The 17,184-nt window shown below is 38.6% G+C and overlaps 1 protein-coding gene across 2 annotated transcripts in view; it reads right to left on the reverse strand.

Moving 5' to 3' along the window:
* Positions 1 to 17,184, reverse strand: part of NUP210L (nucleoporin 210 like) — a 98,320-nt gene that overhangs the window by 39,026 nt on the left and 42,110 nt on the right. For both annotated transcript variants that reach the window (XM_045545156.1, XM_045545155.1), the window contains exons 15-17: positions 14,261 to 14,482; positions 11,596 to 11,769; positions 2,445 to 2,637 (exon numbers count right to left, since the gene is read on the reverse strand). In XM_045545156.1, the coding sequence (XP_045401112.1) occupies positions 2,445 to 2,637; positions 11,596 to 11,769; positions 14,261 to 14,482 (589 nt within the window). The remainder of the gene's footprint in view (positions 1 to 2,444; positions 2,638 to 11,595; positions 11,770 to 14,260; positions 14,483 to 17,184) is intronic.

A 17,184-nucleotide genomic window follows, 5' to 3' on the forward strand; every position in this document is an offset into this window, starting at 1 on the left:
CCACCGCGCCCGGCCTACTCAAAATTTTTAAATGGCCAACTATTCTTCCTTAGGTCAATTCAAACTTCTTAAACTAGCATTTGAAGTCTTCCATAATCTAACACTGCTTTAGTCATTTGACTTTCTTTCTCTCCCTCCCTTCTTCTTTCTTTTTTCTTCTCTCCTCTTTCTCTCTCTCATTTTTAGAAATATGTTGCCCAGGCTGGAGTGCAGTGGCATGATCATAGCTCACTGCAGCCTTGCACTCCTAGGCTCCCGAGCAGCTGAGACGATAGGTGTGCATCACCACGCCCAACTAATTTTTCTTATTTTTTGTAGAGATGGGGTCTTGCTATGTTGCCCAGACTTCTGGCCTCAACTGATTCTTCTGCCTCAGCCTCCCAAAGTGTTGGGATTACCGCCATGATCCACCATACCCAGCCAAAAAAGAATTTTAAGAGAAGTATTCAGACTTGAATTCTAGTAAGATCACTCTGGACAGCAGTGTGGAAGATAGATTAGAGAGTAGCAGAGACACAACGACATGTTAGGAGGGTACTGTGGTAATGAAGGATAGAGGTGATAAGGACATTAGTGATGGAGTTGGAAAGCAAGAGATGAAACCAAAAAATATTTAGAAGGTAACACTAATGGTACTTGATGATTGATTGTTAGAGGGTATAGGGGCATCTCTTTCTTCTGTACCACTTTTTACACTAACTGTATCATACTATTGGTTTTAGGATTATGTTGTCACGTTGTCTAGCTAGTCTTTTTTTTTTTTTCTTTTTTTGAGACAAAGTCTCACTCTCTTGCCTGGGCTAGAGTGCCGTGGCATCAGCCTAACTCACAGCAACCTCACAGTCCTGGGCTCAAGCAATCCTCCTGCCTCAGCCTCCCGAGTAGCTGGGACTACAGGCACGCGCAACCATGCCCGGCTAATTTTTTCTATTTTTAGTTGTTTGGCTAATTTCTTTCTATTTTTAGTAGAGACGGGGTCTCAATCTTGCTCAGGCTGGTCTCGACCTTCTTTTTTTTTTTTTTTTTTTTTTGAGAAAGAGTCTCGCTTTGTTGCCCAGGCTAGAATGAGTGCCGTGGCGTCAGCCTAGCTCACAGCAACCTCAGACTCCTGGGCTTAAGCAATCCTTCTGCCTCAGCCTCCCGAGTAGCTGGGACTACAGGCATGCGCCACCATGCCCGGCTAATTTTTTCTATATAGATTTTTTTAGTTGGCCATATAATTTCTTTCTATTTTTAGTAGAGATGGGGTCTCGCTCTTGCTGAGGCTGGTCTCGAACTGCTGACCTCGAGCAATCCACCCGCCTCGGCCTCCCAGAGTGCTAGGATTACAGGAGTGAGCCACCACGCCCAGTCTGGTCTCGAACTTCTGAGCTCAAGCAATCCTCCCACCTTGGCCTCCCAGAGTGCTAGGATTATAGACGTGAGCCACCGCGCCCAGCCTCTAGCTAGGCTCTTAAACTTGCTCTGCATGTAAGCTCCTTGTAAACAGGAAATAGATTTAATATCATTTCTCCTTCCCTAGGGTTCCCTATTCTATTGAATGGTTCTATTGTCTACCCAAATGCTCGTGCCAGAAGCCTAAAAGTTAGCCTTTAAACCACTTTCTTCTTCATCCTTGCGATTTGTTTGTGGTAGACTGTTACATTAATGGTCCATGGTGAATCATGTCTGCTGGTATCTATGCCTTTGTGTAGTCCCTGCCCACTTTGACTCTGGTTTTGGTCAGATGTCTTGCTTTAAGTAATGGGATATCAGCAAATGTGACACAAGCTGAGGATTGATGAGCACTTACACATGAGCGCTTGTTGAACTTTTAGAACTTCTAATGCCTCTTGCCCCTTCTCCAAGTCAGTCTCACTCACCTTCTTCAGCTCATTCTTATTTTCTCTTCCTGCCACCCCTTTGGGTCTCAGCATAAATGTTACTTTTTAACAGTAGCCTTCTCTGTTCTAGACTAGGTTAGGTCTCCTTGTTATAAGTTCCCAAGGTACCTTATATTTGCCCTTCAAAGAACCTTTGTAATGTTTAAAGTCTGGCTTCAAAATAAATAAATAAATAAATAAGGTCTGGCTTCCCCAAACAGATCGTCAGTATATGAGGGTAGAAGCCACGCCTGTCTCATTCACCATTATATCTCCAGTACCTAGCAGCCATTCAATAAATATTTGCTAATAATAATGAATATTTCCATAATATTAGGCAAATAATAGGCAATTAATACATTTCAAAATTAATTATTTTTATTTTCTTATGAGAAATGTTGGACCCCAGACTCTAGCTTTGTAAACAAAGAAATCTACCTTTATGTTTTCTAAAAAATACAAAGATCAAAGATGAAAGGTGATATATGATAAAATCCAAAGCAAAACACTCGAGTATAAGAAAATACTTAGTGTAGAATCATTTGGCAGGTGTAGGAAAGAATTCATAAAGCTTCACATTACCATGTAACCGGGTCTGCCCATCACCATCATCTTTAGCTACCATCTCCACTGACTTATAATCTTCAAAATGAGCTAGCGTTTCATTCGAGGATTTCCATTCTAGCATTAGTGAACTGAAATTATCAAACTTTCTTCTGTGTTGATCAAAGACTGCCAGTTCCAGGACTGTGTCTCTCAGGCTTGATACAGGAATCTACATTAAAATAAAAAGTACTGAAAGAAAAATTTAAAAACCAATAGCCTAAGAGGTGGTAGTAAGATATCCCTGAAGCTAGGGATCAAGTTTTCTCTCAATCTTTTTACTTTGACAATTTGCAGACCTATAGATACAGTAAAAGAATAGTATAATAGTTAGCTATATATACTTCACCTGGATTCATCAATTTTTTTTTTTTGAGACAGAATCTCACTTTGTTGCTCGGGCTACAGTGCAGTGGCATCATCATGGCTCACTGGAATCTCAAACTTCTGGGCTCAAATGATCCTCCTGCCTCAGCCTCAGAAATAGCTGGGACCACAGGTGCAAGCCACCATGCCCAGCTAATTTTTTCTATTTTTTGGCTAGAGACAGGGTCTTGTTCTTGCTCAGGCTGGTCTTGAACTCCTGGCCTCAAGCAATCCTCCCACCTTGGCCTCCCAAAGTGCTAGGATTATAGGCATGAGCCACAGCACCTGACCTCCAATTCTTTTTTTTTGAGACAGAGTCTCACTTTGTTGCCCAGGCTAGAGTGAGTGCCGTGGCGTCAGCCTAGCTCACAGCAACCTCAAACTCCTGGGCTGAAGCGATCCTATTGCCTCAGCCTCCCGAGTAGCTGGGACTATAGGCATGCACCACCACGCCCGGCTAATGTTTTCTATATATATATTTTCAGTTGTCCAGATAATTTATTTCTATTTTTAGTAGAGATGGGGTCTCGCTCAGGCTGGTCTCGAACTCCTGACCTCGAGCGATCCACCCGCCTTGGCCTCCCAGAGGGCTAGGATTATAGGCGTGAGCCACCGCGCCCGGCCTGACCTCCAATTCTTTTTTTTTTTTTTTTTTTTTTTTGAGACAGAGTCTCACTTTGTTGCCCGGGCTAGAGTGAGTGCCGTGGCATCAGCCTAGCTCACAGCAACCTCAGACTCCTGGGCTTAAGCGATCCTACTGCCTCAGCCTCCCGAGTAGCTGGGACTACAGGCATGAGCCACCATGCCCGGCTAATTTTTTTGTATATATATATTTTTAGTTGGCCAGATAATTTCTTTCTATTTTTAGTAGAGACGGGGTCTCACTCTTGCTCAGGCTGGCCTCGAACTCCTGACCTCGAGCGATCCACCCGCCTCGGCCTCCCAGAGCTAGGATTACAGGCGTGAGCCACCGCGCCCGGCCGCCAATTCTTAACAGTTAGTTATAGTTACTTACTCTTTTTCTCCCTCTTCTTCCTTCCTTTCTATATATTGGGAGGAGGGGAGGGCTTTTGTTTTATTTTTTTGTCTGAATGGTATGGGCATCATGGCACTTTGCCCCTAAATATTTCAACATGCGTAGGCCAGGAGCGGTGGCTCGTGCCTGTAATCCTAGCACTCTGGGAGGTCGAGGCAGGTGGATCATTTGAGCTCAAGAGTTTGAGACCAACCCAAGCAAGAGACCCCGTCTCTACTAAAAATTGAAAAATTAGCTAGGCATTGTGGTGAGCACCTGTAGTCCCAGCTACTCACTCAGGAGGCTGAGGCAAGGGGATCACTTGAGCCCAGGAGTTTGAGGTTGCAGTGAGCTATGATGATGCCACTGCACTCTACCCAGGGTGACAGAGAGAGACTGTGTGTCAAACAAATGAACAAACAAAAAAACTCCCCCAAAACCTATGCATATCCTAAGAATGATTACATTCTGCTATGTAAGAAAAAATGATATTATCACACATAACGTTAACATTAATTCAGGCTGGGTATGGTAGCTCAAGCCTATAATCCCAGCATTTTGGGAGGTCAAGGCAGGAGGATCACTTGAGAGGATGAATGTGAGATCAGCCTTGGCAACATAGCGAGACCTTGTCTCTATAAAAACAATAAAAAAATTAGCTGGGCATGGTGGCACGTGCCTGTAGTCCTAGCTACTTGGGAGGCTGAGATGGGAGGATCACTTAAGGCCAGGAGTTCGAGGCTACAGTAAGTGATGATTGTGTCACTGCCCTTTAGCCAGGGTGACAGAGTGAGACCCCATCTCTTAAAAAATAAAATAATTAATTATTTTTTAAAAAGTTGACATCACTAATAGTGCTATCACCTGACATTATGCGCAGTGGTGTGCTAGTAAATGTTTAATAGGCTCTCTAAGGCCAGATGCAGTGGCTCACACTTGTAATCTCAACAGTTTGGAAGGCCGAGGCAGGAGAATCACATGAGGCCAGAAGTTCAAGACCAGCCTGAGCAACATAGTGAGACCTTGTCTCTATTAAAAATTTAAAAATTAGGGCCAGGCACGGTGGCTCACGCCTGTAATTATAGAATTTTGGGAGGCTGAGGTGGGAGGATCGCTTGAGCCCAGGTGTTTGAGATTGCAGTAAGCTATGATCAGGCCACTGCACTCCAGCCTGGGCAACAGAGTGAGACTCAGTCTCAAAAAAAGGAAAAGAAAAGAAGAAGAGGAGAGAAGGGAGAAGAAGAGATAAGGGGAGGGGAGGGGAGGGGAAGAGAGGGGAGGGGAGGAGAGGAGAGGTCTCCCCAAAAACACAAACAAAACTGAAGACCTGATTTGTAACATTTGCCAATTTACATGGTAATACTCCCATCACAGCCAGTGTAAAACTACCAATATGACATCTTTATTCCAAGGGTTATAAAGAGGTGCTAACAATCAGCTTGCCTATGAGCCTACTATTAATACATCATAACACTAATGTACTTTCTGCCATGATACAATAAGTACACAACATTACCATGTGGTATTTTGGTAAAAAATTTTTAATCTGAATATAATCATGAGGAAACAACATTATCAAATGAATGAAGAATTAAGTAGCAAAAAATAAAAATTTAAAAATTTAAAAAAAAGAAAACAAGACTAAAATATAGGACATTTGACAAGAAAACTGGCCTGGATTCTATAATACAAAAAGTTTAATTTCATGAAAAAGAATTTTAAAAAAGGGCAAATATTCTTTCTCTACATTAAAAGAGACTAAAGAGGTAAATATCCAAATATAATACATATACCTTGACGAACTTCTAGATCAAAACTAAAAACCAAATATAAAAGACATTTTGGGCAATTGAAATATTAACTGTGCATTTGATGACAGTGAATTAATGTTTTTGGGTCTTGCTGTGTTGCCCAGGCTGGAAGTGCAGTGGCACAATCATAGCTCACTATAGCCTCAAACACCTGACCTTAAGTGATCCTCCTACCTCGGCCTCCCAAGTAGCTAGGACTGGGATTACAGGTGTGAGCCACTGCGCCAGCCCTTGATGCCAAATTTGATCATCTGCTAAAGGTTGTGACTGTGACTGGAGAGCTCTCCAATATAAAGGTATGGTTTTCCCTCTGTGGGGTGATACTTTGAGATATTGAGAATATCCTATTTCTCAACAACATTTCACCTACTAGTTTCAATATCCATTGATGCTCTTTGCCAGGGTCAATTATTGTAATGGGGTTACAAAATGATAATTTCTAATTCTATGATTCTTTTTGTATAAGCTGGCATTTTTCTAGAACAGATCATTCCTTTTTTCTCCTCCATCCCTCCCTCTCTTCATTCCTTCCTCAATTCATTTCTCCTTCCCTCTCCCCCACCCTGTCTCTCTTCCTTTCTTCCTTTCATTCTCTCTTATTATAATTTTAAGTATTACTATGGAATCATGGATTTTATTTTTAAGTTGATATTTCTGTCATTTTTTAATGCTCAAATTATCTACAATTTGGACAGTAGGAGCCCGTTGAAACCAGCTTCTTTTTGAGAAGATACCATTAGTCTTTGAGCACCTCCTTGCTTTCTAACACAAGTTGTTTCAGGCTCATATTATACTTGTCTACTGAGCTGGAAACAGCTATTTCACCAGGGTACTCTGATTCCTTCAAATGGGAACTAGTATTTAGAAACCAAGATGTTTGTTCATCACTACTAGGGGGTGGGCCATTTCAGTGAACAGAGCTAGGAAATAAAATTTGCTAAAAAAAAAAAAAAATCATGTATTGTTTAGTAATTTTAAAACATGTCTAACTCACATACATATGAAACATATATAAATGTATATATGTTCTTGGATAAGATGACTCAACATCACAAATATTTCAGTTATTATAAGTTAATATATAAATTTAAACATAATTGCAATAACAATACCAGGAATTAAAAAACAATCTATAACCAATCATTAGCTGACCATGAAGCTAGCCAAGTAGAGACTTCTAGTGGTGACAGGACAAAGAATAAAGATATTACAGAAATAGTTCAGGAAAGTAAACAAATGGCCTCAGCAACAACAAAAAATACCCAACTACAAAACCCAGGGAGGGGAAGAATCTAATTTCAGAATTTCTACATTATATTATATAATATGTTGAATTTTCAACAAAAAATTATTAGACATGCAAATAAGAAAGTATAGCCCATACATGGGAATAAAAGCAGTTTTAATAGAAACTGTCCCTGAGACTGTCCAGATATTAGACTTACTAGATTAAGACTTTTAATCAACTATTTTCTACAAAGAACTAAAGGAATCCATGTTTAAATAACTAAAGGAAAATATGATAATGATGTCCCATCATACATAGAATATCAATAAAGAGATAGAAATTATAAAAACCAAAATTGGCTGGGCAAGGTGGCTCATACCTGTAATCCTAGCACTCTGGCAGGCTGAGGCAGGAGGATCATTTGAGATCAGGAGTTCAGGACCAGCCTGAGTAAGAGTGAGACCCTGCCTCTACTAAAAATAGAAAAAATTAGTTGGGTGTGGTGGCATGTGTCTGTAGTCCCAGCTATTCGGGAGGCTGAGGCCAGAGGATTGCTTCAGCCCAGGAGTTTGAGGTTGCTGTGAGCTAGGCTGATGCCACAGCACTTTAGCCTGGATGACAGAGCGAGACTCTGTGTCAAAAAAAAAAAAAAATTAAAATGAAATTCTGAAGTTGAAAAGTACAATAATTGAAACGAAAATTTAGAGGAACTCAACAGCAGACTTGAGCAGACAGAAAAAAGAATCAGAGAACTTGAAAATAAGTCAATTGAGATTATGTAGTCTGATGAACAGAAAGAAAAAAGAATGAAAAAAATGAGCAGCATCAGAGACCTGTGGGACACCATCATGGGACCTATGGGACAGAAAATGGGAGTCATAGAAGGAGAGGAGACAGAGAAAAAGAGGAAGAGAGGATATTTGAAGAAATAATGGTCCAAAACATACCAAAATGATGAAAAACATTAAACATTTAAGAAGCTGAAAGAAATCTAGGCAGGATAAATTCAACAAGATCCACATCTAGACACATCATAATCCATCTATTCAAAGTCAAAGACAAAGAATCATAAAAATGAAGGGAAAGGGGATTCATCCCTTATAAGGGATCCTCCATGGGATTAACAGCTGATCCCTCATCAGAAACCATGGGGGCCATAAGGCAGTGTGATGACATATTCAAAGTGATGAAAGAAAAAGACTGCCAACCAATAATTCTACATTGAGCACAACAATCATTCAAAAATGCAGAAATTAAGGCATTGTAAGATTCAACAAAAATAGAGAGACTCTGTTGCTAGCAGGCCTGTTTTATAAGAAATACTAAAGGGAGTCCTTCAGGCTGGAATGAAAGGTCACTAGACAATAACTTGAATCCCCATGAAAAAATAAAGAGTCTGGTAAAGATAATTATATACGTAAATATAAAAAACAGCATAAATGTATTTTTATTTGTAATTCTTTTTTCTCCTATCTGATTTAAGAGACAAATAACAAAGTAATAATTATAGAACTGTTTGATGGGCATACTATATAAACATATAATTCAAATGATAATAATAGCACAACTGAATGGAAAGGAAATGCAGCTATACAGAAGGCAAAGGTTCTGTACAGTATTGAAATTAAGGTGGTATTATTCCAAAGTAGATTGTTAAAGATGTTAATTGTACTTCCTAGGGCAACGACTAACAAAATAACTCAAAATAATACAGCTTCCTAGGCTCGTGCTCAAGAAAAAGGCCATGTGCAATTTGAGCGGGAAAGATGCGAAGCCCAATGGTGAGAAGCTGGAGAAGTTTGAGTCTGGCATCTCTCTCTCTCTGTCTCTCTGTTTTTTCTTATAGGGAAAGGATTTTGGAGTATGTCCTTTCCTTCCTTTAAAAAAAAATTTCACATTTAAAAAATTTTTAAATTTTTTTCAGAGACAGGGGTCTCCCTATATTGCCCAGGCCAGACTCAAACTCTGGGTCTTAAGCAATCCTCCCACTTCAGCCTCCCAAGTAGCTGGGACTACAGATGTGCAATACTGCATCTAGCTTCTCAGGCTTCGCTTTAAACTAGAAATAAACTCTCAGCTAAGGGGGATGAATTTAAGAGCAGCCAAGGAAATCGAACTTGGTGGTGTTTAGAAAGCTATCATAATCATTGTTCCTGTTCCTCAACTGAAATCTTTCCAGAAAATTTAAGTCTAGTGAGTACATGAATTAGAGAAAAACTTCAGTTGAAAGTACATTGTCTTCTTATCAGAGGAGAATTCTGCTGGACCCCTACCTCACACCATAAAAAAATATGAACTCAAAATGGTTCAGAGAGCTAAATATTAATATAAGAGCGAAAACTATAAAACTCTTAGAAGAAATCAAACCTGAAGGCATAAATCTTTAGGCCCTTTGATTAGGCAGTAGTTTCTTAGCTATGACACTGAAGGTACAAGCAACAGCAACAACAAAATTGATAAACTGGACGTCATTAAAAACTTCTGTGCTTTAAAACATGTCATCAAGAAAGTGAAAGACAGCCCACAAGATGAGAGAATATTTTTGCAAATCATGTATCTGAAAAGAGACTCGTATCTACAATATATGAAATGAAGAACTCTTACACTCAATTAAAAAATATATAACACAATTTAAGAACTGGCAAAGGATCTGAATAGACATTGGCCAATAAGTATATGAAAAGATATACAACATAAATAGTCACTGGAGAATGCAAATCAAAACCACAGTGAGATACCACTTCACATCAACTAAGAAGGCCATAATCAAAATGAAAAATAATAACAAGTGTTGGCAAAGATATGGAGAAACTGGAACCCTCATACACTGTTAGGGTTAGCCCTAACATACAATGGAGAAGTCACTTTAGAAAATAGCTGGCAGTTCTTCAGAAGGTTGAACATGGAGTTAACATATGACCCAGAAATTGCACTCTTAGGTATATACTCAAGAAATTAAAACACATGTACACACAAAAACTTGTACATAAATGGCAGCATTATTCATAATAGCCAAAAAGTGGAAGCAACACATATATCCAACAACTGATAAATGGATAAACAAAATGTAGTATGTCTACACAATGGAATATTATTCAGCCATAAAAAGAATGTGACATTGATACAAAAGAATGCAGCTACCATGTGAATGAACCTTGAAAACATGCTAAATGAGAGAAGCTAGGAACAAAGGACATGTATCGTATGATTCCAATTATGTGAAATGTCAGAATAGGCAAATCAATAGAGATAGAAAGTATAGTAGTGGTTGTCAGGGGCTGAGAGGTGGAGGAAATGGGGAGTGATTGCTAATGGATATGGAGTTTTCTTTGGGGAAAATGAAAATGATCTGATGTTAGATAGTGGTGATGGATATACAACTTTGACTTATATAATTTAAAAGAGCGGACTATATCTCAATTACAAAAAAGAAATATATGCTATGTATGTGGGTAGTGTGATAAAGAATCATGTCTCTAACTCACTCAAATGGTTCAGGGAAAAACATTGTTCTTTTATTGCAACTTTTCTATAAATTTGAATTATTTCAAATGGATAGTGATATCAAATAATAATGACATTATAGTGATAACTTTTATTCTGCTCCATTCTGAGTGCTTTTTTTTTTTTTTTTTGAGACAGAGTGTCACTTTGTTGCCCTGACTAGAGTGAGTGCCGTGGCGTCAGCCTAGCTCACAGCAACCTCAAACTCCTGGGCTTAAACGATCCTACTGCCTCAGCCTCCCGAGTAGCTGGGACTACAGGCATGTGCCACCATGCCCAGCTAATTTTTTCTATATATACTTTAGTTGGCCAGATAATTTCTTTCTATTTTTAGTAGAGACGGGGTCTTGCTCTTGCTCAGGCTGGTCTCGAACTCCTGACCTCGAGTGATCCACCCGCCTCGGCCTCCCAGGGTGCTAGGATTACAGGAGTGAGCCACCGCGCCCGGCCCATTCTGAGTGCTTTTAATAAAGCAAATCATTCATAAACTTCAAATAATATTATTTAATGTGAAATTGGATTCTGAAAAAGAATGAGTTCCCAGCCTGTAATATTTCATAAACTTAATAATATGTGCTTTGGATTCAGACAGAATGTCCTACTTTATCTAGATGTATGACTTTGGGGAAATGACTCAACTTCTAGGAGCCTCAGTGTTCTCATCTGTAAAATGGGAATAATTAATTGAATATTTTTTTCTGCACAAGTAATGACTTCTATTCTCCCATGCTTGGAATCATAGTCAACTGCATTTATATATAGTCTGATGTTCTAGTTTTTAAGTTAGACAACTCATTTATTCCTCATTCCCTGTTGCATACCTAGTAGCTTTGTTATTGTTTGTACTATTTGTCATGGTAGGTTTGGAGAAGAGGTAAATTTTATTACTTATCGGCAATCTAATAAAAGATTTGGTAGGGAAGGATATTAGCAAAATTATTTGGAAGTTATGTAGAGAGATCTCAATTGTCTATTGTCCTAATTACAAACTATGTACCTAAGTACAGTAAACAAAGTCATGTCACTAAGTGTAGCCAATTCCAATCTAGTTTAATCACTTCTTCTCAGACACTATCAGAGAATGAGTAACAAATAAAATAGTTCCCTTAACTTTAAAATAAGATAAAAGCTGTATTTCAGACTCTTCATCTCTAAAGCGTGGAAGACAAAATTGTCAAGTTAGTTGGAAACATATTCTATACTTACCAGTTGTTTGTTGTGCTGTGGCAGAGGACATGGCTGGGCACCAGCTGGCACCTTGTATAGGGGGGTTATTGACATACTGGCAGGGTGGGCACATATGAAGCGCACCTGCACAACCTCTACAGCTGGACTAGGATTCAGGACACCTGGGTGATTTCCGATTCGGAATGTGAGAACCTTAAGGAAATATCAGAACAAGAGATAATTGTAGGTAGACATTTGATATCAGTCATGCCAATATAAATATGTTAGAATTATTCATACTCCAGTATAGAGAGCCCCTTTGGACATTATGTAATCAAGCAAATCCCTTATAGATGTTATAGTTCTTAATTATCTGTGCTAAGGGGCATTAAGGCTATCATGAAAATTTGAAAACAAATGGAACATTAAAAAATCTAACTTGGCCGGGCACGGTGGTTCACACCTGTAGTCCTAGCACTCTGGGAGGCCGAGGCGGGTGGATCGCTCAAGGTCAGGAGTTCGAGACCAGCCTGAGCGAGACCCCGTCTCTACTAAAAAAAAAAAAAAATAGAAGTAGATTGTCTGGACAACTAAAAGTATATATAGAAAAAATTAGCCGGGCATGGTGGCGCATGCCTGTAGTCCCAGCTACTCGGGAGGCTGAGGCAGGAGGATTGCTTAAGCCCAGGAGTTTGAGGTTGCTGTGAGCTAGGCTGACGCCACGGCACTCACTCTAGCCCGGGCAACAAAGTGAGACTCTGTCTCAAAAAAAAAAAAAATCTAACTTTATCAATTACTTCAGTCTTTTCTTCCACCAAATCTTTTGTTACCAGTTGGTAAAAAGTGGAAAAACTAATGTGTGTTTCAACTTGTCTCTAGTGGAAGTACTAATGAATAACAGAATGTGCAAACAAAAAGAGTTAGGGAGCTTCAAGTAGGGGTTAATTAGTCCTGAAATTACTAATAGCTCACTCAACAAACTAAGAAGGAAACTACTTCAACATAATAAAAGCCTTATATGAAAAACTCATCATACTCAATGGTAACATCATACTCATACAGCTAACATCATACAATGGTAAAAGACTGATTCAAAAGTGGGCAAAGGATTTGAACAGACATATTTTCTTCTCCAATGAAGATATACATATGGCCAATAAGCACATGAAAAACATTCAACATCACTAATTATTAGGGAAATGCAAATCAAAACTAGAATGAGATACCACCTCATACCCATTAGGATGGCTACTACCAAAAGAAGCAGAAAATGGTTTTTAAGTGTTGATAAGGATGTGGATAAATGAGAATACTTGTGCACTGTTGGTAGGACTGTAAAATGGTATAGCTGCTGTGGAAAAGAAAATAGTGGTTCCTCAAAAAATTAAAAATAGAATGACCATATGATCCAGCAATTCCACTTCTGGATATATATCCAAAAGAATTAAAAAGAAGGAGGGTCTTGAGCATATAGTTGCATACCCATGTTCACAGCAGCATTATTCATAATTGCTAAAACTTACTATAAGCAACCCAAATGTCCATCAACAGATGAATGAATAAGCAAAATATTGTTTATACATATAATATAGCATTATGAAGCCTTTAAAAGGAAGGAAATTCTGACACATGCTACCTTGAAAACATTATGTTAAGTGAAATAAGCCAGTAAAGAAAAATACTACATAATTTCATTTATATGAGGTACTTAGAGTAGTCAAAATTATAGAGACAGAAAGTAGAATGGCAGTTGCCAGGAGCTGGGGTGAAGCATGAATGGGGAGTTATTTTTTAACGAGTATAGAGTTTCAGTTTTGTAAGATGAAAAGAGTTATGGAGGTGTATGGTGGTGATACCTGGACAACATTGAGTGTATATAATACCACTGAAGTGTATACTTAAAAATGATTATGATGTTAAGTTTTATATGTATTATACCACAATAAAAATTTGGGGGGGAAAGGAGGTAATTAGGCCTAAAATTACTAATAGCTAGTCATATATAAAGTTAAGTTCACTATAAATATTAGAAAGAAGCTTAACTGATTATAGCACATTCTTACTAAGTTAAAATCCCACATTGATTTCCCGTGTGCTGGCTAGCCATGCTGTGTTTCAGTCATACCTTGAATTCTCAACCCTAGTCAAATTGTAAACCTTTGTTATTGGTTTTGATATAAACATGGCACAGCTGTGAATGAGAACTATGCAAATCCATCACTACCTCTAAAAATAATCAAAACTAATTCATCTGATAGAGGGCAACATATTTATTACCCTTATCAGCATAGATCCAACTGGTTCTTCAAAATTGCTAATCACAGGTGACACTTCAAAGTTTCCCTTCCTTGAATTCTTTGAAAGTGGGAAACCAAATATCCTCTAGATAACAAGTAAATAAATTATAAGAATAAAGAGATTGAAAATAATGTGAAATAAGCTCATTACTACAAAAAGATCTTGAACTGTTTAGTTAGTGAACTATTAGAATTCTCAGATGAGCAAACTGAAATCTTTGGGTACATGTAAAGGATAAATTAAATGTTTAAATATAAGGTTTAAAAAAATCCTTTGATAAATAATTAGAATTTTCCTATCTAGTCCATGAACTAAATCCACTGGAATCTAAAAAGGAATGGCTGGAAATACAAAAGATTTGGAGTATTGTACTAAAGAAAATGTTAGAAAAACACCATTTTCCTACTTGTTCCCCTAAATCCAAGCACAGAACCCGGTAGATGTACTGGTTCTGTTTTCTCTTAGCTGGCAGCTGGACTTGTGTTATTCCAATCTTCTCCATCTTCTCCATGCTCAATTCCAAAAAAAATCGGGAGGGCTCCAAGATCCATGGACGAGGGCCCCCTTCAAATACCACTTCCTTCACAGACTGCCATGTTACCAATGCCACTTCCACAGGGTCTAGAGCCTGATGACATTTAAAGAAATTAATTCCTGTTAGGTTACGGAATTCAACAGTTTTCTAAACTGAAACTGGTTATCTGAATATGCTGAAAATGATGTTAGACTTAATTCTCAAATTAAGAGATATGTATGTCATGCCTCTCACCTTGGTACTAATTCAGATCTTATCATTCAAGCCTAACTGATACGTCACCTTATTTGTTAATTTCTGTCTAGTCATTCCAGACCATAGCCACTTCTGCATCCTCTAAGGTCTTACTGTATTTACCTCTACCATTCAATTGTACACTGTTCATCGCCTAATGTTGTTTAAACACATCAAGTACTATGTATAAGTCTAATGACTCTTTTTTTTTTTTTTTTTTGAGACAGAGTCTCACTCTGTTGCCCAGGCTAGAGTGCCGTGGCATCAGCCTAGCTCACAGCAACCTCCAACTCCTGGGCTCAAGCTATTCTTCTGCCTAAGCCTCCCGAGTAGCTGGGACTATAGGCACGTGCCACCATGCCTGGCTAATTTTTTCTATATATTTTTAGTTGTCTAGCTAGTTTCTCTCTATTTTTAGTAGAGACGGGGTCTCGCTCTTGCTCAGGCTGGTCTCAAACTCCTGAGCTCAAATAATCCTCCCACCTCGGCCTCCCAGAGTGCTAGGATTACAGGTGTGAGCCACCGCGCCCGGCCTAATGACCCTTTTTTTTGTTTGTTTTTGAGACTGGGTCTTGCAATATTGGCCAGGGTGGTCTCAAACTACTGGGCTCAAGTGACCCTCCTGCCTCAGCTTCCTGAGTAGCTGAGATTACAGGAGCAAGCCACTGGGCCTGGCCTAATAATTTTTTGTGTGTTCTACAGTTATATAAACTCCATAAGAAGAAAGAGTATCTTATAACTAATTTTTTTAAAGAATTTCTCTTCCTGAGTGGGAGTTAGTACGTTTTACACATAAAAGGTATTGTATAAATAAGTGCATAAACATTTTTTTTGAGACAGGGTATCACTCTGTCACCTGGGCTGGAGTGTGGTGGTGTCATCATAGCTCACTACAACCTCAAACTCATTATTATTGAATATAATTGAAATTAAACATTCCTATCTCTAATGGAAGCATTGAATAATTTATATACAATTCAACAAGTATTCACTGATGGCCCACTGAGGATATAGTAATAGAAATCCAAATAAGGTCTTATCTCACAATGGAGCTCACAGTCTGGGAAAGACAAAATTGGAGTAGGTAAAGAGTATAATGAAGGTTACAAAAAGACACATTACAGAATGCTATACAAGCCTTTTAACAGAAGAAATGAACATAGTCAGAGGTCTCATAGAAGGCCTCTCCAAGAAGGTAAAACAGAAATTATTCCTTATTCTTAGATGTATAGTCCAACACTAATCAGACCAATTGAATTGAAAGGACAAATTGAGAATAGGACAATGTAGTGAAACATAATAGTGAGTACAGTGGTATAACATATAGATTTTTAAATATTTTTTTCAGCAGGTAAAGGGACAGATACATGACTAAAGTACTAGGTAGAAAAAGAAAACACCATCTTACTTCCTTTCCTTTAAGGATGGTTTTCATTCAGGGGAGATCTGATTTGTGGACACTCAATAAATATGAAATAAGCCTAAGGACAATGACAAAAGTAAGAGGAAACCCTAATTAAACTTTACAATGAGCTATAGCCAGGGAGGTAGGATGATTCATTCACCAAAGGAACTAATGAAATATACTTGAACCATATATTTAATACATGTGCTGCACAATCTGCAATGCGCGCAACTTAAAATGTAAATTTTAATGAGTAAATTATCTTTTTTTTAAATTAAAAACTTCCCTTGCTTCTTTCATTAGTGTTAACTGTTTCCCCGTGGGTGTCTCCTTATCCCAAGAGGCACTGAGTCAGGATTTGTGAGTATCCATCAGCAAGAACTTGCAGGCATCAATTTTAGCTTCTGATAGAATCAAATATGTAGAAAGCATGCCAGGTTCTACTACTTTTATTTTGAACCACCTGTCATAATGTCCCCATTATAACGGACCAATCCTTAGGGCCCAAAATAATGGCTACTGTTCTTAAAATCCGTAAGTATATAGGGTAAATGATGATTGACTTCCCTCCATAGGACAGAAAGTTATCTTTCAGGGTTGTTTAAAGGGAGTATGCTAATATTCTTTAACTAGGTGTTTACAGAGACATACAGACATGTAAAAATTCAGGTAGTACCTTAAGATTAGTGTACTTTATGTACTTTACTGTGCATATTTTATATCTCAGTAAGAAAGAAGAAAGAAAGGGGAAAATCTAAAGCTTGCTGATACAACTTAAAGATATTCCTGCGGTAGAAACATGAGGGAGTAAACTCCCTGCAACTCAGATTTGATGAGAGAACTATAGACCTAAAAACAAAAAAGTGATGAGAACAAGGCCAGGCCCAGTGGCTCACACCTATAATCCTAGCACTTTGGGAGGCCGAGGTGGGAGGATTGCTTGAGCTCAGGAGTTCGAGACCACCCTGAGCAAGAGCGAGACCTCGTCTCTACTAAAAATAGAGAGAAATTAGCTGGACAACTAAAAATAGAAAAAATTAGCTGGGCATGGTGCCATGTGTCTGTAGTCCCAGCTACTCGGGAGGCTGAGGCAGGAGGATTGCTTGAGCCCAGGAGTTTGAGGTGCTGTGAGCTAGGCTGATGCCACGGTACTCTA

The sequence above is a fragment of the Lemur catta genome, chromosome 3 (assembly GCF_020740605.2).
Source record: "Lemur catta isolate mLemCat1 chromosome 3, mLemCat1.pri, whole genome shotgun sequence".
NCBI lineage: Eukaryota > Metazoa > Chordata > Mammalia > Primates > Lemuridae > Lemur > Lemur catta.